We start from the raw sequence: 26371 nt of genomic DNA on the forward strand, positions 1-26371 counted from the left end.
AGCCCTTTTACATTCCTTGATCACATCTACACCATTTTGAACATACCCTTACAGGACACCTAGGGCCCTATCTTCACCATTAAGATGCAGGATATAAGAAAAAAATCTACTTAAGGACTGCCAGTGCTAAGTAGATTCAACTAGTTTTGAAAAAAATGTTCAACAATATATAGCTTTTAAAACCATTTGTTTACAGCGGGTCCTTTCTGTGAAGCTGAGCAGCTTTGTTTGAGAAGAAATGAATTTTACTTCCCATTTACACTAAGTACAGGATTTACAAGACTTCCAGCAGTCTGATGGGAAGCAAAGTGCTAAAAAATTTCTGCAAGTTGTTCAGAAGAGATGTGTAAACAGGTTCAGATTGAATTAACTGAAAGGAATAGCAACCTTCTATCTGCAGCAAAGAGCTCTGTTTCCACTGGGTTGCATTTGTTTTTCACATGGTCTCTCCAGGAACAGAAAGAATGGAGGAAAAAAACTAGCAAATTTTTGATCAGTTCCTTGAACATCATATACTTTATGACTCAGCATTAAAAGTGTAAGCTGATCCACACCTGTCTTCTATATTACCCATTATGTTACACTGTGCTGCTCTTCTGATTCACTTCATGCTCAAACTTAGTCTTTAAAAATCTGTCCAGCAGAAGAGTGTAACTACCTCAGCCCTTCTCTCTCTCTCTCTCTCATCCCAAGGACAGCACCGCGTATTATCTCAAGCTTGCAACACCCTTGACAAATGTGCTGCATTCCCCAGCTGTCACTCCACAGCACCGCTTCTGCACCTTTCACAATCCCCTCCTTTCTTCTCCCAGCTAAGAAAGGAAATGTATTCCCACCTCATTCTCACTTTGTCTCTCTGTTGTCTGTTTTGTACATCTCCCAGCAAGTTACTCTTCTTGGACACAGAGCAGGCTTATCATTTCCCCATTCCCAGCCATTTACTTACATTTTACAGAAGCCATCACTTCTTTTGTATCTTCCAAGAGGTAAATAGCTAAAAATTCAGTGTGACAGATAAGTTTTCCTCCTTATGCAGTTCATCTGTCCATCTACTGCATAATAAAGTCTCCTGAGCAGCTACAGCCTTACCTATACTCATAGAACATGAATGAGCATAAAATCATATACTCTTCACTATGTCTGGAGTAATCCCTGTTGTTAGTCAAGATACATGCAGAAAGTAGTGTCACACTTTAAGCACTTTAGGATATGCTAAACCCATTGTCAGAGCTGTTGAGTGTGCAGACTATGTTCCTTTAACAAATATGCTATGTTGACCAGGAAGTTATCTTTAGAAGAATGCTAAATTCCTTCGCAAAATTCCTTTCTCAATTGACTACTTTATATCTAGGAGCATGATACTGCAGGCCTTCTAGGGGACTCGGTTAAATCCCAACGCAAAACAGAGATCATGGCCTCAAAATCATTAAACCAGTTTTTCCTCATCTTGTGTGTCATGATCTGTTATAGTCCAGAATTTCAGGGTACAGACCCTCAGGTGCCTGCACCTAAATTTCATGAAATAATGTTTGTAAAAAAGGCATCTTTGTGATCATGAACTACACACATACCTCTGTCTTCCTTTACTCAGTCTGCACTGGACAAACTTACCTTTTCTAGCTTCACAGACTTCGCTCTGCTTATTTGGGTGTTTGATTTGCTTTCTGCTGCTCTTTGCTTTTGCAGCTTACCATTTTTCCTGGACAAGGTGCAGTATTATGAAACTGTCTGAATGATGAACCAGGGGAAAATTAAAAGGCAGAGAATAGCACTAATACTCCAAACCTGAGCATCTCTTTCCAGCCCAAACAAGGATTAAAAAAGACACTTTCAACTCTTTACTCAGTGCCTGCTTCCCTGAAGGTGCTCAAGATGTCTCACTTCCAGAGAGACAAATTAAAGTCTCTCTCTGATCAGTAACTCCTGTACTGACAGCAAATAAAGCAAAACGCCAGCTTTGCGAGAGGAGGAACTTCAGCAGTGCTTTCAGTGAGGCTGGTGCAGAAAAGGCGTGGCAGCAAAAAGGAAGACTTCTCCTGTAGAAACATCTGGTGAATTCAGACAGTCCCACTGCCTGGCACACAAAACCCACAGCAGACGTGCACAGAAACTTCACAGCTTCCTCACAGAAAAACTTCCTACAGTCCAGTAATCCCCCTTCAATGGCAGTTAGTGTAAGAACAGAAGGCTCACAGAAGTGACTGTTTTCAGCTCCCCTGCCAAACCTCACAAATGCCTTCCGCCTTCCTCTCTTCCCAAAAAACTAACAGCCAATAATAAGGGCCACAAAGTGAGGCTACTGAGCCAAATACAGCCATATTCAGGAACAGGTTTATCCTGGTGTGAGTTGAGATTTTGGCATTTTTATCTTGTTTCCAACCATGAGAGTACACAATAGATGGGAAAGGTTAGTCTCTTTGCTGAGGTGGCAGAGAGGAAGTTTCTGCATCAGCCCTCACATTGCTAGGCACTGGAGACTCTCCAGAGAGAAACAAGCAAGGACAATAATCTGAAGCCCGGATTCCACTAGGATCTCTCCCTCCAGCTCACCTAGACCTCTGAGCCTTTCAATCTGCAGCATTATTAAGAAGATCCTGAAAGAGGTTGGAGGCAAGATTCTTAAAATAAGAATTGAGCAAGAACATTTTCCTAGTAAGCATTATAAAATTATTTCCATGTCTGTAACTCAAAAGATACTATTTTCCGTAGGGAACTCTCATGGAAGAAAACAAACCCCATACTTGTAATATCACCTTCCCCATTCTCCAATCCCATTACAATGCATACCTTGATGGTCTTGTGTCCTGGTTAGTTGAGCTATGCTTGAACACCTCCACAACGAATTCATCCATGTACTACTGAATCCTCACTGTGTTTATCTTAGAGTAATACATCTCATGTTTTGGGGAACGGGATGTTTTACATTTGTCTCATATTTCAGCAATTGGAACTGCTGAATACTCTAACCTGGAGGAAAATTGCAGGAAGCTACTTTCAAAATAAAGAGTTCACAATGATTTTCCCCTCTGCTCTTAACCCAGAAGGCAGTCTGGAGTCCCCCAAACCCCACCAGCCACAACCCAACACCATTTCCATCTGTCTGAATTTTCACGTGGTCAGTGAAACCAGGCTACAACACACAATCACATTAAAAACTCAGGTTGTTATGGTGAATTCTGACACAGTAAACTCAGTGGCCAAGCTGGCTTGCCTATCCTATTACTGCTTGCTATTTGGACAAATAATGTATGAGCCCTTCAGTGTAAATGAATGTTATTTCCATTATTGCAGGTTTGGAGGACTACCCAAAGAAATTCAGGTTAATTTTCTAATGAACATTTTGCTTCCTCTACAGAGACCTGACAGTTACCCATTGGGTTTAAATACAGTCATGAATCTTTTGTTCTTCCAAGCCAATAAGATTAAATTTTAGACTTATTTTTGAAACTATATTTTTTTCCAAATAAACACCAGTGTTCTCACATAATCATATCACTGTCAAAAGGCAGAGGCTCATCACAGGCCAAAGGTGGAGCCAGCAGCACAGAAAATGATACCAGTAATCTAAGCTGGTACAATGGATATAGCTCGTTTTGTGCCAGTGAACGAACTTTTGACAACTGAATGAATTATGGAAGTTCATTCAGGAGAATGGCACACTATGGCAATGCAAGTGGCTTTGTGTATCCAACACAGAGATGTGTTTTACATAACATAATGTTCCGCTTTAGCAGTTAAAACGTTTGCCCATGTAAGCCCAGTACCAAAAGTAGTTTTAAACCATCAGAGGATGGATACTGTCACTGGTACCAAACCAATGTTCTGCATGACATGAGCAGACAGTGGTTCAGCCTGCCATACAGCTGTTTTACAGCCACTGCATTTAACACTCACATGTTTTGCAATGATTAACATCTGCCAGATTTAGTCAAAGCAAGAAACCAGATTAAAAAGTTCTATCACCAGTGGTTTAATACCTCCTAGAGAGAAAGCCCACAACTCCAAACATTACTGCACTGAGTCTGAAAATGTAATTTTAAGAGACTGAAATTACTTTATGCACATGTTTATTTTATTTCCTTTAGTTAACACAGTACATGTGGGTCACTGTGCTTTAGAAGAAAAATAAGGTTAGCTTAAAAAAAAAGTCTTCACTTCTCACTGGTGTAACTCTGCAAAAAGTCCAGATAAGGACAAGGATTAGTATAAACTATTTCTAGATTCAGAAGTAATTATAGCACAGAATCTAACTATCTTAGAATGTCCACCCTCCAAGTTTTAATGTCTGAAAATTTGAAGTCTGGCAATAATAAGAATTGCAAAGAAATCAGACAAGCTGAAATGAAGACAGACAAAAGTATTTTTTGATATAAAAATGGTCTTTATTTCTTCAATACAAGGTAAACTACTATTGCAGTTTAAGACCAACACAAAAGTTGGACAGCAAATTGCTTAACAGTCTCCTAAAGGCTGAAAAAAAGAAACCTATGAAAGCTAAAAGTTGTGCAATATTTCAAATATAACATCTAAAAAACCAAAATTATCCATAAACTTACAGATAATTTAAGTACCTCTGCTGAAAATGTATTGAAGTCCACATTTGCTAGGATACCATCTTACCTTGTGGAGAAATGTAGGTCTCCAAAAACTCCAGTATTCAACAGACTCTTTGGCCTGCCAGCATCAGGAAACTGTTTACTATATATATAAAATCCTTTGGAGTCAGGCATTCTGACAGGCATCCATTTCCTTACATTTTGCATTAAAATTCTGCATTCCAACTTGGTCAACCCCCCTCCTGTATTTCAAACCATTTCTAGAGTATTTTACTCATAGATCCTTGTGCAAAACGGGAGCCAGGAAATGGAATGGTACAGGAAGACAATACAGCCTTTTGTTTAGAAAGTCAGCAGTGCTGGTAATCGTCATAAAAATGTTACAGTTTACCAAATAGGAATGTATTTCACCTTTAAAACACTTGGCTTTTTTTTTTTTCCTTTCTTTCTTATTTTAAAAAAGGACAACAGTAGTAAGGAATATGAATTTGCAATCACTTATATTTATAAAAGCACAAACATTCCTCATTTTCTTACATCTGAAGATCAAAGGAATGTCTGTTTCATAATGTGATAATAATATGCACAGTTTAAAATATTTTCTATTACAAAATACTGTGTACAAGAGGGTGAGGCTGAAGTCTATTAGTTGAATATACTCTAAAGTGTTATTTCTGAAATCATGTAAAAATCACATTATGTGGTATGAATAGATGGGAATTTTTACAACTTAAATGCTCCATTCCATCAAGATCAAAGGTATGCTGCTTACTACTTTTAAGAGACTTCTGTAAATATAGTGTATTTAGAAGATTTAAGCACAGGCATAGGCATCATCCCAGAACCCAGTGCAATCATGAGGCTACAGAAAGGGTTCAAGAATTGACAAACATATCATATACAAATGGAAGAAGGAGCTTTATCATATTTTGTCCCACATGGGGGAAAACAAATCCCACAAGGACATCAAATTGATGAACTTCTATACCACAAACTGCTCCCTAGTAAATTTATCCTCTAAAGCTAAACAGAAATCTAGAAATACATGAGATGTCAGACCTTAATGGGGTATGGGGAGGAAAGGGGAAGAAGGTGAAAGAACTATAAAACCAAAAAAACCCCAACTCAACACCCCCATCCACCCCAAGCCAGTCTGAAGTATTAATTTAATTGCAAGGCATAATTGCAAGAGACAGTATTTCTGCATAAACATCATGATTCATCAGCATGCTGCAACCATTATGTTCAAGACCTGTGCAGTTAATTACCAAAATAATTTGAATCTCAACTGAATCCACATTGCTTCTTTTCTATGTTACAATTGTTATTTTGGAAAGAATTCAAATTAATTCATTCTTTAATATGGACACTGGCCTGCACTTTTCTTCTCTAAAATCTAGAAGGGTTTATATTTCAATGGAGAAGCAATGTAGTATCTCAGAACTCTGAAGAGTACCAGTCCTAAACGTGCATGTTTTATATTTAAATCTACATGACTGACAGTATCTTAAAGAGCATTGTATTAGGAAATTTAAGGCCGTATCTCAGTTCACATAAGAACCAAAGACAATTTTAACAGGCTACATATAAAATTCTATAAATAAAAATGAGAGCAATATCTTTTTAACCTGTACACAAAGAGCAAGTGGATAAGGAAAGAAAATCAGGAATTAAGTATTTCTACAAAGAATGCCATGTATTTTACTAGAAACACAGATGACAAGTATATACAACATTTAAATCTCCAATTATCCACGTACAACTAGGGGAAAAAAAAAAAACAACCACATTTACAAGAGTTTGGGTATGCAACTAAACAATCAAGTAAAAAAATACAGTTAGAAAAACTAAGCCTCACCAATTTCAAAGGAACAAAACCAGAAAGTACTCAGTCCATAAAGAAAAAAGCTGATGTCTAAATTTAATAAAAATATCTTGTTCAACACAAAAAACAAACAGCTACCCAAGCTTATAAGCCACATTGTAAATAAAAATTTGAAGTTCTGACAAACATTTTTCAAAATGTAATCAGAACAAAAATTATTGGCACAGAAAGCAAAAAGGGAATGAGGAAAAAAAAAGACTGTACAGTTTCCAAAATGCTATGTTCTCCTTCTTATGTACTTTGACCTGTCAAAACATACAGTCTGTAAAAATTTTACTTAAAAAAAAAATCACCCTCTACTTCTAAAAAACAAACCACCAAAATATGTTCTGTTGGTAAAGCACCACCACCCCAAGTCACTACTTGTTAATTTTCTCTTTCAAGATAAAGGACATAGCCTTAAGATAGTATTTTTCAACGATACTTATAAACTCAATATTTGAAAAAAAAATTTAAGTATTTCCTCACAGATTGTTTCATCCTTTCATCAGTAAAAGGAAATGAAATACAACTGAATGAATATTAAACAGCAGTAGCCATCATGGCATCACCACCAGTCAGCAAGTTTCCAAACTGCCATTTCCTGCATGTGCACAGGAATTGCAGGAACCTTTAGTAAACCAAGACTTGGTAAAAATTCTACATGATGTACATTAGGCATATTCCTTTTTGGTGTCTATCATGGTCTTTGGATTTTTTTCTGTACATTTTTTTGTTTTATAAAAAAATCTAACAAAGGAAGCTCACAACAACAAGAGAGTATTATCTAAATTGCAACACAGTACATTTATCTGTTAAAACTAAGAATTTGGAGAACAGGCAGATATAATGGGCTTCATACAGGGATCTTATCTCTCAGGTCACAATGATCATTCTGTTTAACTTATGTTGTTATTTAACCCCTGCTATTCTCCTCCTGCTATTTCCATTGCCAGCAATGGAAATATGTGAGTGAGAAATTACACTCAATGTAAAAAGAACAACAGTCTCAAATCTATTTCAATGTGGATTAAAATATCAGTTCCTACATAAAATGCTTGTAACATTACTTTCTTTTATTTTAAAATCTATGCAATGGAACATTACTTACCTGCTGCTTTTCCAGTATTAGCTATTCCCCATTAAACTGCTACAGGCAGGTAATTTCTTCCTTAAACTCATTACACACAGTAGTAAACAATGTTTTTAAGTAAAGAAAAAAAGTTACAACAATACTGTTTGTAACCAATACCTCTTCACAAAAAAAAAAGCAGGAAGTGATTCATGACTTGCTTGATACAACTTTCAGTTTTACAAAATTTTTAAAGGCAGTTTTCATTTTCAAACAGGATTAAACAAACATGTGAAATATCTTCTCAGTAGCAAATAGTTCAATAAACACCAGCGATCCCATGCGTGAGGAACTGAGGTACACAATTTAAGAAAAAAAGGAAAAGGGGCGAATCTGAAGCTGTAGCCAAGTCCAACAGCATCAACCTGGCTGCAGGAAACCTGGTTGAATACTAGGTGCCAAAAATACTAGAGCATTTCAGGCTTATGCAAAACTTTTGTAGTTGCACAAGCTACAGATCCCAACTCAGTAAAGCATAAAAATCATTCATGTATGCAAATACGACACAAAGCATATGTTTACATTCCTTGAAATCTATGAAATGTAAGCACATGCTTTATATGCTCTGGAAAACCAAACAGATTTAAATGCTTTTTCTGAACAGGGTAACATTTTAAGTCAGCTGTAAAATCTTCAAAATTGGTAAAAAAGAAATCAAGAGACTTCAAAGAGTTGCCTCTTAAAGCCATCTGAGGTCTTGAAACTTAACTTAAAACATTGAGTGCAGCTATTTGAATGAGTGACGACTCCAAGAGCGTGTCTGTTACATAACGCTTTACAATAGACTAAAAGCGAGCCTTTGCGCAAGGCTGACAGAAATGAAGCTTTTGCAGTTTTTATGGAATTTCCATTTGCTTGTATTTCACACTTGATGAAATTTAAAACAAATTCTTTAATTTGATGCCTACTTTCACTGAGTGCTCCATTAATTTGTTTTCAGGTAAATTTACAAAACCTCATCTGACAAATTTAATCAGTGCCATTTTTTGCTAAGACATTTAAATATTGCCCACTGGTGAACAAGGACATACAAATGTACCTTCTCCTTTATATGCATGTGTGAATAAACCCCAAAGTATTACGAAAATACCAAACCCACGAAGTCATAAAAATGGTAACATCTTGTTTCTTCTGGCACATTTCTAATATACAACTATGTACAGACTGCTATGGCCTTGGGGGTAGACAAGGAACACACACAAGCACTATCACAATAAAACTGTAAACAACTGCAGGATTTTGGGTGTTTTAAACCTAACCTTTCTACCCCTTATTATGGGCAGTTTAAGTTCATATGAGCAGTTTAAATTTATATTGACTGTAGTGTCAATCAGGATCAAGGCTGTATGAGAGACAAAATTTTCAGTGAGCTAAAAAATCACAGACCTGGGACTATCTCTCCTCAGAACAACTGACCACAGAGAGCTGCAGTTTTTACAGTTTTATAACTCAATTAGCAAATTCACAAGCCACCTAGGTAAACACTGCTAAAAAGCGAAACAAAATTAAAGGTTTTACGTAACCACCTATTTTTGTATCAAAATTGAGTGGGAGAGCGCAACATTAGTACGTTTAACTCGCTGAATGCAAGATTAGGTTGAGGCATATGCAAGAACTATTGCGATGTTTTTGAAGACAGCATCAGTGTTTTCATTGTAACATTATCTTTAAATATTGCTGAACACATGACTTTCCCTGAGGTGTAAACATCAAATAACTTGAACAGCTTTACACATCAGCCCCATTAAACAGTTTATTACAACACTACATCTACTGTAATCAGTGGTGCTGTGTACAGACATTATATGAACAGTTTAACATGAACAAACTACTATAAAAACAAGCATTTACTTGACTTTCTTCAATTGCTTGCACATTATAATTGCCAAATGTATATAACCAGTAATAAAGTTGCAAAAGCTATAAGGTTTAAATCACACAGGTTTCCCTCAAATAAAACAGTTAAGCAACATAAAAAAGTAAAAGAGCTACTGGTTACCATGTATGCAGATTTGCTTTATTCAGATCTATTCCTGTTCATATTATCCATGAATCCTTACAGGCTCAGTTCAATCACATGAAGCAAACTGCTGGACAAGCATCTTTCCTTGAAGAATGTATCTTGTCTTCCACGCTGTTCCTCTTCCTTCAGCTGTAATGTGTCAAAATTTGTGATGTAGATTTTGCTAGTCCCCAAAACACACAGAAAATTGTTGGCTTATCTATACATACACAACTCGTGCATCTACTTCACCATGATGTTAACTAACACGAAACACCCAGAAGCAGTAGGTACTCATTTGAAGTTGTTTTCTAATAGAGTAATTAAAAATAAGATTAACCTTGTTGTACAACGAAGTTGAAAGAATATAAACTTCACAGTTGAAGTATTTTGATAATAAAGAAAGAAGTAACTACTGCTTCTGTGAGTGACTGCAAAATTCATATAGAACACTTCCTAAAGTATGCATTCTGCAAGAGTAACCAAACAAGAATTTGAAGTAATTTTACCACAATTAGATTTTTACATTTTTTACCTGCCCACTTACATAAGTTTTAAGCTGGTTTGACATTTAAGTAATTAACTGATTGAATAATGAAGTGGATGGCTCGCAGCTCAGTAACATTTAAAAGCACACAGAATCTGACACCAGTACTTCAAAAAACTAGTGGCAAGCTGGATGGGGTTCACCTCTAAAAATACAGACTTGCAGTTATGCACAAGAACTCACTTTTCAATTAATACAATGTAGATTTGCAAGTTTCCTCACCTACTTGCCCTTGAAAAAAACCCAAGCCTTACTTCCTATTCTCATCTATTTTGGCAAATCAAGGAACCACACAACTTGTAAGAGTTCACAAAATACTTAGGATGGTATAATTCCATACACTGGATTTCAGTTGAATTCCATTACAAAACAATTACCTATCTTAATTTCATTAATAATTCACAATTTCAACATTCAGTAATTTCAAAATACTTTCAAATTCTTTAAAAAAAACAACACATTAAATTATTCATTTGAAAACCAAGACATTTAGAGAAGCAATTTCATGAACGTGCAACAGTACACAGCTGTCAAATATTCTTCTACTAGGTACAGTAATTTCAAAGCTGGGAAAACTAAGTACACAGTATTTTTTCTTCATTTCCTCAAAGTGGCTGTTAACAGTAACTTAAAAAAAATACCCAAAGTATAATCAAGTTGACCCTATACACTATAGTATGCAATTAAACTAATCTAAATCAGCAAGTAAAATTTCTTCTCTTAGTCACACATTTTGTTCCCAGGTCCTGAATGCATCAACCAGTAACTACTTTTGGGGAAGTTCCTTCCCCAGAGGCCAGTGTTTCCATAGGAGTTGTGCACTTTTGAAATTAATTAGTAGCAAAGTAACAAGGTGCTACCTCCACAAGAAAAATATGTTTGGAGTTGTGAGCTAAGTTAGCACAAATGGACAGGAGAGAATCTCAGTTTTCTAGTGGAAAAAGGCAGTACCTGACAGCTGTGAGACTGCACATCAGAATTTGCTGCTCTCATCATACAATTGCTGCAGCCAGAATTATGGATCTTTATTATGTCTATGGCAACAGTTAACAGATCCAAAGCGCCCTATATATGATTTATAATACTACCATAAGAAAGCTTCAGTTCCTGGGAATAATTTGCTATATTTGTAAAAGTACTTTTAGAACTACAGGAATGCTAAAGAATGCACAATGAAGTGGATTTAGAATTAATGCTTTTTGGTATAGGGCTCTTAAGATGGTCAGCAGCCTTCATTTTTAAAAACACGACCAACTAAAATCCAAAGTGGTGTACATTTCAGTTCCAAATATTCTGCCAATTACATCTTGGCAAAACTGGAAACCCTTGTGGTTCCAAAAAGAAATCTGTATGGATTATACCTGCGTGCTCAGCCCTTTTCAGTATTCTACAAGCAAGTAGAATATTGAAGCAACAAAAAACTTCTAAAAAATTAAATCTCTAGTCAGTATTTCTTGGCATCTTTCCATCTGCCTCAAGCTCATACATAAACTATCTGTCCCAAGCATGTGTTAGATTTGTACAGTTTAACACCAGACAGCAATCAGTTTTCAGCATTTCTACCAAAATTTACCAACTCTATCCAAATTTCAGACTTATGTGCAGAAAAGAAATTTTGTCATTTAAAGGGGGTTTATGCCAGAACACTTCACAAATGAAATCTCAGTACTTGAATGATCAAACATTTCTGTATTTATGCAAGATGCAACTTGAGCACTGTTTTACCCACAAAGACACACTCTTACAACAAAACCCCAACAGATTTCCTATATATATATATCAAAAGCATCTTGCAATTGGAGCCCTATTTTTTCCCTTTAATATCAATTATCCAAATATTCACATAAAAGCTTTAAACAGCCTTTAAAATTTTGAAAATTCTACAGCAGTTTTAAAGCTGTATATACATATACCCATTAAGTTTTATTATAGTAGTTTATTTTCAAGAGATTGAATTTCAATCTCACATGTTCACATTTCAGTAAAATGCACAATACACATTTGTTATATCCTAGAAGCTCCTACTAATTACTTCATGTAATTCTCCTTTATTTTATTCTATACATGAAGAAGAAATACACAAACCAAAAATCCCACAGAAAGTATCAGCTTTAAAGCCAAAAATGTCTTTTTAATTTAACCTACATTCCAGAACATCACAAAATACCCAAATATTCTGATGCTTTAGCTATAACAGTGAGAAAGAAGGAATTTCAAGCTTGACTTTCTATTTGTCTTTCAGCATGTAAGCAGAGATATACATGTAGTTCTGTTCCGTTTACCATACACATACAGACTATTTTTATCAGCACTAGCACCTTCTCACATTTGCTGCCTGTTCCCCTCTCCTATTATGAGTGTACTTACCTGCTGTATTTGTTCACTCTTAGTGTATAATTTAAGATCAACGTAACAACGATTTCATGACTGTATACATAATTCTACATGGGGGAAAATCCTCCTAAACTAATTTCATTTTTCAGGGATCTTTCTTCTATTATCGCATCCTGTCTATTCACCAAAACTAACTGAAGAACAGAGAGGTGCATTCAGAAAATTCAACCTTTAGTTTACAAATTAAAAAGATATTAATTATTGGCAAGTATTTTTCACATTAATATATGAGGAAGAGACAAAAAGGTAGATTGAGCTGCCACATGAAAACATAAAAATGAAGATCTCTCATGTGTCTCCTTTTTTTGGGTAAAAAGAAATCTTAGTTCTCAAACCACAATGAGCAAAAGTAAAAAAATGAGGGTTTTTTCATTCTTTGAAGAACATTGTATTAAACCAACATTTTCACTTCTGTGTTTCATATGCCTAAAAGTTTCTTGGGAACCTTTCACACAGATCAAATTTGTCAAAACTAATGAATTCACAAATAAAAGAGCCCAGGATATGAGGAACAAAAGAAAATAGTGTGCCTAAAGACACCTCAGAAGTCAATAAAATTACAGCAACATATTCATGGGAAAAAAGTAATGGAAGTTATGCATTTGAAAATAAGTAGCATAAGATATTTCATTCATTTTTAAAATCCCTGTTTCAGCCTCAAGAAATTCAGATTCATCACTGAACGTTAACAGACAAACTCTGTTTCTGCAAAGCACCAGAGTAATGGTAAAACAGACTTTAAGAAGCACATAAACCAGTGGTACTGCTTGCCTCTGTTATTCTATGCTGGATTTCAAATACTGAATCAGATGCACAAAGCATTATTTCTCTGGTGAATGCTAAATACAGAATAGTGCCAGTCCCACATAAAACACACAGTTTAAAAAAAAAAATAGGTAAACAATATCCATAATAGCTTAAGACTAAGACCTGATATAATTCTAGACAGGTATATATACCCAGGTCTTGAATTATGGTATCACATGATTCACTTAATATTAACTAGAAGCTCATTATTAAAATAGCCTATTAAAAACAGGCATTTGCCAATTCATTACAAGGTTTCTTAAAAGGCTAACGTCATACTTCACTTGATGTTTAAGTGGTTACTAGCAAAGTTACAGGACCATTCCAACTTAGAGAAGCAAAAATATGAGTACCATGTAAGGCACCAGTACCATTTCCCCTCATATTGACACAAAAAATTCCAACCATGTTACTTCTTGAATCACTCAAATGCTGGAAGTAATTTTCAGAGTGATCTGAGCAGTTTTTGAAGAAGCATTATGCCTCAGACTTCAAATTATTTTGCTTACAGTGGTTTGAGAGCAGAAAAATCAGAGTATAAACATGAAATATGAAATACAAAGTCCACATACATATCAACTGTTACAATGTTGTGATTTTGTCTTTGCAATTCAATCCAAATCCAGTTTAAATAGGAAATAATTCATCAACCCAGTAACAAAAACATAAAATGAAAAACCTGACATTCAGCAGTTATAGAAATTCAGACAGATTAAGATTGGGACAATGTATCACCTAGAAACACATTACTGATTATCAGTTTTTAAAAAAATCCTGCCTATAAGTCAGGACTCATGCTGATGAAGTTACATTACTGTTCTGTTTGTACACATTAATTTTGCTGTTAATTCTTCTAAATATCATTCTATTGGGTTCTCAGTTTTATTGACTAATCCAGGTTAGACATTTGTCTTAAATCCATTGTTACTTTTTATATTTACAGGCTTTCTGTGCAAACACAAGATGCTCCAAGGAAGCATTCAGTTTATGGCAATTCAGGAGTATGGATTGACAATGTACATGAAGTCTTACTCAAGTGAAGGCACAAACATCTTGCAACAATTTAAGTTTAAATCAAAAGTGTACAAACAGAAGTGTAAACACCTGATATGGTACAACTAAACTTTTTAGAGTTTTTCTGTTAAAAACATTATTTTGTAAATTATTCCAATTTAACCCATCTCTATAAATGTAATACAGTACAAACTGAATTTCACTGTTTACAAAAGTTATCACAATGGACCCTTAGAATCCTTCTGAACTAGACGTGCAACACTTTGGAAAAAATGCCAGTACAGTATCACAGTCATGACTATAAGTACACAGTAAGGAGAAATATAGGTGCCATTCATAGGGTGCAGGCACAGAAGCAACTTCATGTTTTCTGGCAAAACACAGTAATATGGGGAATAACTCGTTTCAGCACTGTTGATATTTATTAAATGACTGAGTGTTAAATCCCTTTATGAATATTATTCAATGTAAAAAATGAAACAAAAAATGTATGGGAACATACATCTTAGTGAAAATGAAACATACAAACCAGGAGATAACTGTGTTTCTTTTATATGTGTGTATAAATATATAAAAACAGAACTACAGTAAAGCTCTTCTTCATTAAGACAGCAACAAGACAAAATGTTTACAACTTAACTTAAAAAAAATATCAAATGCTTTCATTTACACGTAGTATACTAAATTTGCCATTTAAATCAAGTTCTTAGGACTTATTTTCTTTGCACAAGGGAATCTTACCAAGACACCCATTTGAAAGAAAAGAGAAGTCCCAGCACACAACGAAGCTGAAGGATCTTGCGAAAATAATTCCCATGTGAACTGAGACTGAAATCACAGCCTCAGTGTAAACTGTGCTTTGGAAATTATAAAATGCAACCTAATGCTGTTTGATATATATTCTTGGGGTAAGAGTAGGAAATCTGTACTTGGCACAGTAAATCTGTATCTACGTGCACAACACTAAATACACAAAAATTAAAGCTAGATTAGTAAACTATGCCAAGGGTAAAAAAAATTCTTTCATTCCAGGCTATTAGCAATTTTTAGTATGGTTTGCTCATCTCCAGAAGGAAAACACTCTGAAAACACATCCATTACTCAGCTCAATAGTTACCTCTATTAGTAACAATTATTTGCAAATATCAAAAAACCGCAGTTACTATAAAAGGTAAAACGCAGTTCAATAAAAGAAATTAATTTACTTTTGTTATATCTGTGTTTTTACGTTCTCTCATTTTACAATTAAGAACCAGAGTTGATAATTTTCTAAATTCCAGAAATATTTCTACCAATCCATTTTTAATGGAAAAAAGTGGCATTAACTGAAATACACTGCCAACCTTATTTCAGCTGCCATGTTTCACCTTCCTGTTTAAGCCTCTGACTCCCCTTCTCTAGGTCAGTCATTTCTTTTTGTGTCCCCTGCTGGTATATGAACCTGAGACTTCATTCCACTTAACATCCCACTTAATTCCCAATACACTAGAGCATTTACTATCATAATTTGATCTCTCCCTGAGGAGTGTCAGTGACACAAAAAGCCTGACTGAAAACCTGATATTTAACACATATAGAAGGGTATCTTCACTTAGGACTATATTACATTTTATTTGACTTTTTAAAGTTTTGCTCTGTTACATCTATAAATGAACTTCCATGAATAAAAAACACACGCAGATCTGGAAACTAAATCTGAGGTTAAATGTAAGAAATGGAAGCTGGGCAGACAGGCACGTCTACAAGCTTCAATTTGAGTGCAGAGGTAGTTCTTTCTAAAACAGAAAAGACCTCTAGGGAGTCACTATTAGGTAGGGTTGTTGCTTTTTTTCAATTGTCAAATATAAGGAATGATGAGTGATTTAATTCCCAACCCTCAAAATGGTACATTATATAACGTAAAAAAAATTTCTATGTATTTTAAAGCAGTACATTGAAAAAAATCATTGTTTAGCATGCTACTCTAACTGTCTAGATATCTGATGCATACAAAACTTCAGATACATGAAATAAAAGTGCATTAGTTTGTGAACAATCAGAAAATAATCAATTCTAGTGTCATACATTTGTTTGCTAGTCTTCAGAAAATGACTTTACTACCAGAAGGGGGACAGACTGAAAAATCAAGGTGGTGGGCAACAACTGATAATAAATTTTACTGAAGGTTAATATCTGGATTTAGCTAGAAGGCAGAAGATACTGATACACATTTCATAAAATAAAGAGCAAAATCTGGTTATATTTCCTGAATTTGACTAAAACTCACCAGCAAAAAAAATGAAAAACGAAAAACAAAAATCCAACAACAGAAACAACACAAAACAAAACAACAAAACCACAAAACCCACAAATGCCAAACCCCACAAAATCACCACCGTACCTGCGCAAGAACAATATGGACATTGAAATAATCCACACACAATCTATGAAGGGCTGAATGCTGCAGTCCTTACAGAAGTATATTTTTAAATACAAAATTAGTATTTTAAAATACAATTAAGAAATAAAACTGTAAAAGTCACATAATCTTTTAAGATTACAAAGAGAACAGTCTGACTTATTGCCTTTTGAAGAAGTGGTTCAATCACATTTCAGGAAAACTGGGAACACTATTATCAGTCAAAATAAAAGAAGTAGCATGCAGAATGTAGAAGATAATTGTACAAATACTTGCTCCCTCCCAAGACCAGTTAATTACCTGTTGTTACTTACCTATGTTGATGTCAGGTGCTGCAAGAAGAAAGTGATTCAGTACATACTGCAGGATCATTTAAATGCAGACATGAATGGTATAAATAATCTCAAACCTAGAGCAGTTACTTTTATTAAGTCAGTAAAGTTCAAGAACCTGAAAGAAACGCTCACCTTGTTTAACGGTGACGATACTCCCTCTCTCTGTCTCGTTCTCTGTCACGATCCCTGTCACGATCACGATGCCGCTCTCTCTCACGGCTCCTTTCCCGGTAATAGTCATCGTGACGATCTCGACTACGTGATTTGTGGCGCCTGCTTTTTTCTCGTGACCTACTGTGGTCCCTCTCTCTGGATCGCTCACGTCTTCTAAAAGAAATTACCTCATTAACTTTTTCTTCAAAATACTTGTCATCCCCACGCCAGTTTTGTACTCTGCTTAGGAATATAAATTTGACCAAAAACAGATATGAGGGAAAGATCTGTTCACTGTGATGCAGGTATACTTTTGTATGTAACTTAAAAGACACCTGGTACAAACAGTGGTGGCTAAGAACTCAGTTACAGGCACCCACTTTCTAATGTAGCAAGGAAAAGTCAAGGCACATACTCAGAATGGAGGATGACTGAAATTGCTGGGGGAAGTGCACCACATCTCAAACAATCATTACAACATAGCTGCTAATCTGCATATGGAAAATTCAGGCCAAAACCACTAAATAAAACTAAGAGTTAAACTGCAGCTAGTCAGTTAGCTAGAGGGTTAATTGAAAGGCAGCTTTCCTAGGTTCAGGAAAGCCTTATTTGCTCCCTTCACATATTTCCTGTGCAACTCAGCAAATCACTAACTTCTTACACACCTTGGTTTCTTCTCTGTAAACTAGTCCTGCACTACACCATCTCTTTCTTAAGAGCAGATGGAAGAGGAAAGTTTTACCTGGATCCAGAACCATAAGACTTGGACTCAATTCCATGAAGGCAGTCCTGAAGAGAGCTAATAAGCACTTTGCAGCGATCATCTGCCGATACTTTGGACTGTTTGATTAAGGAAATTGCAGTTACCAAGGTCTCTATCGCACTTCCATAGTCTCCTGAAAACGATGTAAGATCATAATCAGAAAATTATGCAAATTAAAACATAGATTTTTATCTGTAACAGTATTACCATTTTGAGTCTTTTAAACAGCCATCTAGATAATCAACTGTAGCACCAAATATTAAAATACTGTCCAGATCAGTATTCAGAAGGTTTTCTTAGAGACTAACTGAAGCAGAGCACAAAATCAGTCATAAGTTGGACCTAAATTCAGCATCCTATCAGGAAAATCTGGCTTCAGGACTTTCAGATTCTTAAATAAGAAAACCCAAACCTATAACTTATTTTCAGCTGGGTAGAACAGCAAACACATTAATTGAGTTTTACTAACCAGCACTGGCATCTGATACAGCTCTTGAAATGGCACTGCTTGAGATCGCCCTATTTCTATTCATGATTTCTTCAAATTCTGCTTCACTTAGAGGTGTCCTCGCAGCATCCATTTCTCTGCAAGCAATAAAACTAGTATTTAAAAGGTTAAGGAGAACTTCAGAAGCTATCATTGCAATTTCAACAATCCAAGTTTGCAACTTTAAGCAGTGACAAACAGAAAAGAAAGCAGGATCTGGGTTTGGTTTTGGTTAAGGACCATTGTTACAGTATAAAATCCTGAAAGCTTAAAAGAACCAAAAAACAAAAAAAAAAAACCCCAACAAACCAACCAAACAAAAAATCCCCAAAAAACAATTAAGACATTGCTGTATAAATAGACTTTTTCTTTGTTCATCCCATCTATTTCAAACATTCAGCAGCACTTAATATTGTGCTTGACAAATATTTACAATTTTCATAAAATCCTTGAAGGTACATAAATAGATATTCCCAACTGAATGGATGTGGAAATACATGTACATAGGCAATGCAGCTTTGAACAAAATTAGAGAAAATTTTCATAACAGTACTGGAATCAGAACTATATGATCCTGTTTCCCAGACCTTAACTAAGACCAGAATGCTGTAACTTTTGAAAAACAAATATAGTTATCGTCTTTAAAACACTCAATTTTCTGAATGATATGTCAGCAATTTTACAGCAATTTTTCTTTTCTTTTTTTTCTTTTTTTTTTTTTTCTTTTTTTTTTTTAATTTCTGGTCAAGTTCAAGGTACTCCAATTTAATCTCCCTACTAGTCACAGTACGGAGGAAGCAATAAAGCAGAATCCTCATACTCATTACACTTCAATTATCAGCTACCTATACAGGGTTTGCAAAATAACAGAAGTAAACCTCAATTTTCCCAAAAGTTTTGCAGTGTCCTATTAGCCAGTCTCTGTGTCACATAGAAAATTTGGAGAAATGTGTTAAGAGATAAATGCTGAGACTGTCAAACTGGCCCACTGCTTGATATTTCTAGAACAGTGTTAGTTCTTCTGGTAGAAAGAAAATGCAGAACAATAAGCAATGCTATCCTCTTAATTGCAAGAAGTGGAACAAGATCCTATAGCCAGTTTAGCATAAGAGGAAATGTCTAAAAATTCATACCTCCCTGAGTTTTGAGTATTATTTTTCGTGTGCCTCCCATAGAATGGAATATGTAATTTTTCTCTTATGGACATGTTATTTCCAGTGAAACGCCTATGATATATAATTAATGACAATTTAAATAGTTATGGATGATAGCTTCAACATTATTAATGAAAATACTGGACAGTAAGTTATACTGTCCTATTCCCACTCCTTCCCTCCCCAGACATTCTATAAACTGCATTCTATAAACCTTGATTTTGTCCACCAAAAAAACACCCAACACCTTACAGTTTTATATTTTAGGCAATTAAGCCAAATTCTTGAATTTCTATCTTTTTTTTGTAGGAACATCACATGTACAAATGCTTTGTGGGGGAAGGGGGGGGGTTAAACTTTCTGGTAAAAAAAGAATCAAAACACAGCATCTTTGCAGGAAACATTTTAAGCCAGAGAAGTGTGTCTCATGCTCGCAGTAAAATTGCTACTGAAAAATTCAAATCTAGCTATGTAAAATGGGCTCTCTTACAATTTATGCCAAAATTTTTTACGAATACAAATATGGTGAAAATCACAAACAGCAGCAAGACAGAGATGCTTGAAATCACAGATGAAAAAGATGTTTCAAACAAGATGTGAAAAACTTGACAAGACAAGTCAAGTCAGGGATTTAAGAACTCTGTCACAGATAGGATTAACCACAGGAAAAGCCACTGCTACAAACACAGCAAGATTGCACCAAATGAGCAGAAACATCTTGATAGGAAAGGAAGATAAAAGTCTTGCAGTAAATTCACACCTGGCTTTTAAGACAAACACTAAGTTCTAATTAAATCCTGAAGAAAAAAGGGACAAGCAATGCTGCTGAAAGATGAAAATGGTATGAGCTTGGTATGACCTCAACATATGCACATATTCAAAAAAGAAAACTCCAGAGCATTCTTACAAGGCAGCCTGCAAAGCACAATGATACAGGTAAAAGTCAGAATTTCAAGTTAAGACAGAAGCACAATCAGAAGCTGCTGCATAAGAAGTGATATGTAAGTTTACATGTAAGAATACATGGAATGATGACACTGCCAAATACAGTGAAGACAAACAGTTCAGAGCTGAAAAGGGAAGTGAGATTACTGGTGTTGCATTTCAGGATTTTCTTCCTACTGCAAACATGTTTCTCGGATTTATTCCCTTGGAGAAGTTAAAAGGGCAAACTACAAGATTGGTGGGATCCCTTCTGGCTCTACTTCTAATTTTTCCTACCATTTGCATTAAAAGGGAAAAATCAAATGCTTCCAACAAGAGGAGTAAAATCTGCTACCCAAACACATTAGACAAAAAGAACTCACCTTCCAGGTGGCCCATAGTCACCTCTGTCATATGGTGGAGGTCGGCCATACGGATCTGTCGGAGGTGGCCCACGGCTGTCTGAAGTGGGTAGGCCACTATTGGCAGGTGGGGGGAAGAAAGCTGGATTCACATGTGGTGCTGGTGGTGGAGCACCTGGCGGTGGCCCAGGGAGATGTGGAGGAGGAGCAAGAGTCAGGGGTGGCCCAAGAGGGCCAGGTGGACGAGGGGGAAATGGACCCGGAGGTGGAGGTGGACCCTGCTGAGGTGGTGGTGGACCTGGTGGTGGCCCATAGCCTGGAACTGGTGGTGGAGGGCCTGGAGGAAGTGGCCCAAGTGGAGGCTGACCAAAAGGCTGTCCTGGAAACAGAACTGGTGGTGGGGGACGATCACCACGATTAGGAGGTCCAGCTAATGGAGGTGGGAGGACCTGACCAGGAGGTGGAGGGCCTGGTGGGCCTGGTGGGCCAGGAGGACCTAAGGGTGGACGTGGGGGAGTTTGTCCAGCTAAAATATAAAAACAAAACAAAAAAACAAACAAACAAACAAAATGGAGTGAATAAATACAAAGAAATATTTTTTAAAAAAATCTTCTGGTTTTTTATTCTTAAAATCAATGACAAAAAAGAAACCAACTCTCCCTCCCCAAACACTGTGCAACATGTACAAGATGTGTGTTCTTGCTTTAGGACCAGTAGCTTAGAAAAGTTTTAACTTATCTGTATCTATTGATACTAGGTATCTAGAGATACTGAAAAAAGAAGGTATCTTGAACACTGACAACTCCCCTCCTCAAATCACTTAATCACCTGCTGTTGCTTCCAAAACCCACAAGAAGATCACAAAAGCTAGTCTTTCACATGAGTCTTAAGAGAAAATACGTATTAAAAATATGGGAGAAGCTGTATTGGAGAAAGTAATGTAAATGCAGTATCCAAACGTTTTTTTCTCATTACTGTTTTTTTTCAATTTGACTATGTCCCTTTGACTGTTGGCAGACAATCTATTACTGAATGACATTTACTAAAAAACACGTCAGCTGAAAAAAGCACATCACTGCAGTGCAAACCTAATTGTTTAACGTATTTCTTCTATATCAGATACCTAACTAAACAGCAAGACCTCCTCTTCAAATTTCTGGTGTTTTAAGTGCCTACCAAGTGACTTGTCAGTGGGCATGAAACAAAGCTGAATTTCTGACCACATGCAAACTTGTACTAAAATAAGGAAATCAGTTACTTTGCACTCTGCAACATAGGCATTCCCAGCACATATAGCAAATCAGAAAATCTCAACTACACTACACTAAAGCCAAATCTACCTGCTAACATGATCTATTTCAATTTTTTTTTAAACTTAAATATGCATATTGACATAGTATAAAGAACGTATGTAAAAAAGCTCCTCTCTTGCGACCAAATTTACTAGGTACAACTTCCTGTTGAATATCAACACAGGAACAGTCATATTCTACAATCTAGCTGCGAACACTGCTTATGTCTCATTACTGAATTGCCCTGATCTTTATCATTTCCCAAATAAGAAAGCCACATTGAAACACAAGTAACACTGAAACTCCATATATGCATAATTTTACCTGGGAAAGGCGGTGGTGGACCTCCTGGCCCTGCCGGTCCAGGGAATCTGTCTCCACCTGGAATGGCACCTGGAAAACGGCCCCGACCTCTATTACTAGGTGGAAATGCTGCTCTTGAGCTTCCTCCTGGGGGACCAGCTTTACCTTCCCCAGACATCTGGCCAGATTGTGTGGCTGCAATGGAAAAGCAAAAATTTCATTACGCAGATCAAAATAGGTTAAAGAATTTCAACGCTTGATCTAAAGTTTCATGCAGTGCTAAAGCATGACCTTATGAGCACCAACTTGCTCCCTGTACCCAGACCCAATACATCTGGGGAAGAAAACATTCTTTGCTAAAATACTATGCCTCATACTAAATGCATAGTATTTTAGGAATAGGATGGAGGAAGAGGATCTGGAGAGACCGCCAGTCCTTCCTTCAATGAAGCCCAAGGCCACACTGGGAAACACAAGTCATGGTGCCAAAGTACAGCATGGAACCTCTCTTCCCCATTCTATCATAAATACAGACCATCCACACATAAGAATTTACTCCAGTTTGTCTACAAATGGTAAATTTCTAAATGCTCTTGTGTTTTGTGTTTTTTAAATTACACCCACAAGAAACTGAGAAAGCATATCCAGTTTTTAAGACAAGAGCTGCACAAAGCTGCAACCTTTTTTCAGAATGCAGCAGCTCTTCAGTATATGAAGTGGTTTCTTTAAACAAAGAGACAATTTCATTCATCTGGACTCTAAGTATTTTATGGATATTTTAAACTGTGTAGAAATTACAAGACGCTGCGCTAAAAATGTGCCATTCTACTTTTTCTGCATTTCCAAGACAGCATGGAAGAAAAGCTTACTTTTCCTAGACTGCATTTCAAATTGACTCAGAAACTGTTTATTACATGGGGTTACAACAGGATTCTGCCCATGCAATTCTCTTTTAGGCAACAAGTCCATCAACTTTTTGGAGGATGCTTCCGATCCCACACCCACGAGGGCAAACCTGAAAGGAAACAAAAAAAATTACACCCCAATTTGTTCGTTTTCTGACATCCTGACACCTCATGAAAAAGATTACACAGAGTAAGCAAAAGAACAGATAAAATAACTTATCCTAGGACACAAAAGAAGGAAACCAAAGAGCAAGTATAAGACACATCAAAATTTATCACAACAAAGACAGCTTTCTGGTGGAGTTTCAACAAACTACATAATGAATTCATATGACCAAGTTATTAAGCATACACTGCGAGCTCGTTGCTGCCAAAGAGACAGAAAGGCACATTCATGCAGTGGAATTTAGGTTGTCAGTGAAAAATGGGCTTAAGCACTTAGTTTAAATAGTTAATAGAAAATAAAGATGTAAAGAAAGGTTTAATAATGAAGGTTGTGGGAATAACATTTACACTGAGGAAAAACAAGCATCACCACCACACCAACTAAAAATCTAGGAATAGTCTTAAATGAAGCTTAAAATAAGCTTTAACTCACAAAATAATGAGACACGCAATACCATCACAAAAATTTATACCTGAAATTCAAGTCATTAATATGAAATTATATGCCAAATCATTTCTGGATCAATAAGCTAAGATAAGCAGTTCTAAGACTGACAATTATGAAAAATGAGAACCTCTTCCTCACCCAAACTTCAGTCCATACACAGAAAAAACAAATGACAAATTCTTACCCTTTAGACTGGCCATTAGCACGATTTTCAAAAAATTTTATCTCCAAAATGTCATTTACCCCCAGTGAATGAACTGCTTCAGTTAAGTCTTCATCTGTTGTCCACTGAAAAATATTTTTAATATTCAACTATGAGAGCCTATCTGAAACACCAGGCAAAGGGCAACTAAATTTTCCATGGATTTTTGAGTGTGTGTATGTGAAACTGATCCAGAGGAATACTTGATTCAGGCTGTCGATTTATTCTGACTTGTGGAGTAGTCATTTTTATCTTACCATTCAACAATTTGTTCAGCTAATTCACGCACGTTTTACTGATTCCATTCATGTACTTCAAAATGGGACAACTTAAATCAACTGTCAGGTCCTTTACTTACCTATTAGCTCCTGAAACACTGTAACAATTAATGAAAAAAACACCTACAGTAAGAAATTACCAGAAACGAAAGAAACTCATATTTTTATTTATCTTTTAAAATATATTTTTGTATATGTGGGCCTTGAAGAACTTGATTTCATGTAAACAGATAAAAGCTCCACCTAATTCAGCTACCGACCAACTCTTACACTATTTGCTTAACTGCAATTGATTTTAAAATGTTCTATCTAATAAAGGTAATTGTCCTAAGGGCGACTGCAGCTTTGTGAGTTATCATAAGCCTGTTCTTCTTGGATGGAGAAATAAGCCTCAAGACAAATACCTGAAACAGTTATGCTGAAAGAGTCACAGCCAATGGAAAAGGCCCTGGAAAAATGTGAAAAGTAACTTCAAGAAAATCCCAGAGAATTAAACTTCAATTAAACTAAAACCTTCATCAAGAGTTAACTTTAAAAATTGGGTTTGTTTAGTAACCTTGAAGTATTTAATAGCTTAAACTTGTTCACTTCTTTCATTTGTTTCTCTGAAAACCTTAAGAACATAGTAGCACAAATATTCTTTCATAACACTTAAAACATGACAGAAACTCTGAAGTTCATATTTACCGAAGACTTTCTTGCTTTTTAAGACAGCATGACAGGTCCAGACAGGCTCTTCCAAATTCAGGTAAAAGGAAAAATGACCCCACAACCACAAATTAAAATTAAAGAAAATCAAACCAACAACAAAAACAACTGGTTTTTGATACTCATAATATTTCATAGAAAACATTTTAAAACACAAAAATTTTACAAATAGTTAAGTCTATAATTAAAATTTCTGTCTACAACTGAAGAGCAGTAAGATACTTACCCAAGTGAGATTTCCAATGTACAAGGCAATTCTCTTTCCAGTATACGTATAGACAACATTTGGTGCAGCTCCTTTACCTACATCATCCCCAACAGATGGTGGAAGAGAATCCATGTAATCACGATCCTCTGGAGCATCTCCATTATTTGCAGATGGAGAAATTACATCATCATATAAATCAATCTGATCATGCCCACCGTATTCAGCCTCCTAAAATAAAAAAAGGTTATAATTAATATTACTCTTAAAACTTATTGAAGCAAAAGTTATGACAATTGCCATGTTCCACAAACACAGCAAGTCTGACTGACCACCCACACAACATCCCTGCTGAAAAGCTAAGCACTAGTTTCATCCACATCAAAACATAAAATATTCGTTTGAGTCCTATTATTTTCTAAACTTATGCAGAAAAAACATCTCCTGGCCACTGTTTTCCATTCTGATATTTTTGCTCCTGTAATACAAGCAGAAATCAAAAAAAATCCACAATCCCCACTCCCAGACTTGTATACATTACAATGCAGAACTGTCATGCTTTAATCCAAGGTTCCAACTAAGTACCACACAGTTGCTTCCTCCCCTAGTGAGTACCACTCACTTCTGCCTCCCCAGCCACTCCATGGGACGGGTGAGGAAAATCAGAAAAAAGTAAAATCTGTGGGATAAGAACAGTTTAAAAACTGAAACAAAATAAGCTGCCAGTCTCTGAGCAATGATCAGCCCCTTCCACTCAACCCCCACTAGTTTATGTACTGGGCATGATGCTTTTCCATCTGATTCTTTCCTACAAAATAGAAGGCGTCATCAATGAACTAGGTATACTGCATCTCATCTTCTGTGATGGGGCCCCTTCAACACGTGCTATCTCCTCCTCTGGTGACACTCTGAAATCTTTGTCTTCTAGACAGTCCATGATCATTTCCTAGATCCTTGGGCAACTGGGATTTCC

At 36.1% G+C, this 26371-nt stretch overlaps 1 protein-coding gene across 4 annotated transcripts in view; it reads right to left on the reverse strand.

Moving 5' to 3' along the window:
- Positions 1 to 4375: 4375 nt before the first annotated feature.
- The window catches only part of CPSF6 (cleavage and polyadenylation specific factor 6), a 31686-nt gene continuing 9690 nt past the window's right edge, over positions 4376 to 26371 (reverse strand). Inside the window, exons 2-11 of one of the 4 annotated variants that reach the window (XM_083860554.1) lie at positions 25420 to 25629; positions 24190 to 24293; positions 23357 to 23502; positions 22509 to 22682; positions 20914 to 21418; positions 19586 to 19678; positions 18435 to 18550; positions 17945 to 18098; positions 17182 to 17373; positions 4376 to 9704 (exon numbers count right to left, since the gene is read on the reverse strand). In XM_083860554.1, coding sequence (XP_083716680.1) covers positions 17187 to 17373; positions 17945 to 18098; positions 18435 to 18550; positions 19586 to 19678; positions 20914 to 21418; positions 22509 to 22682; positions 23357 to 23502; positions 24190 to 24293; positions 25420 to 25629 — 1689 coding nt within the window. In that variant the 3' untranslated portion in view covers positions 4376 to 9704; positions 17182 to 17186. Of the gene's footprint in view, positions 9705 to 17181; positions 17377 to 17944; positions 18099 to 18434; positions 18551 to 19585; positions 19679 to 20913; positions 21419 to 22508; positions 22683 to 23356; positions 23503 to 24189; positions 24294 to 25419; positions 25630 to 26371 lie in introns of all 4 variants that reach the window. The other 3 variants (XM_083860553.1, XM_083860556.1, XM_083860555.1) reach the window with 3 other exon arrangements.

The sequence above is a fragment of the Zosterops lateralis genome (genome assembly GCF_965231275.1).
Source record: "Zosterops lateralis genome assembly, chromosome: 4".
Taxonomy (NCBI): domain Eukaryota; kingdom Metazoa; phylum Chordata; class Aves; order Passeriformes; family Zosteropidae; genus Zosterops; species Zosterops lateralis.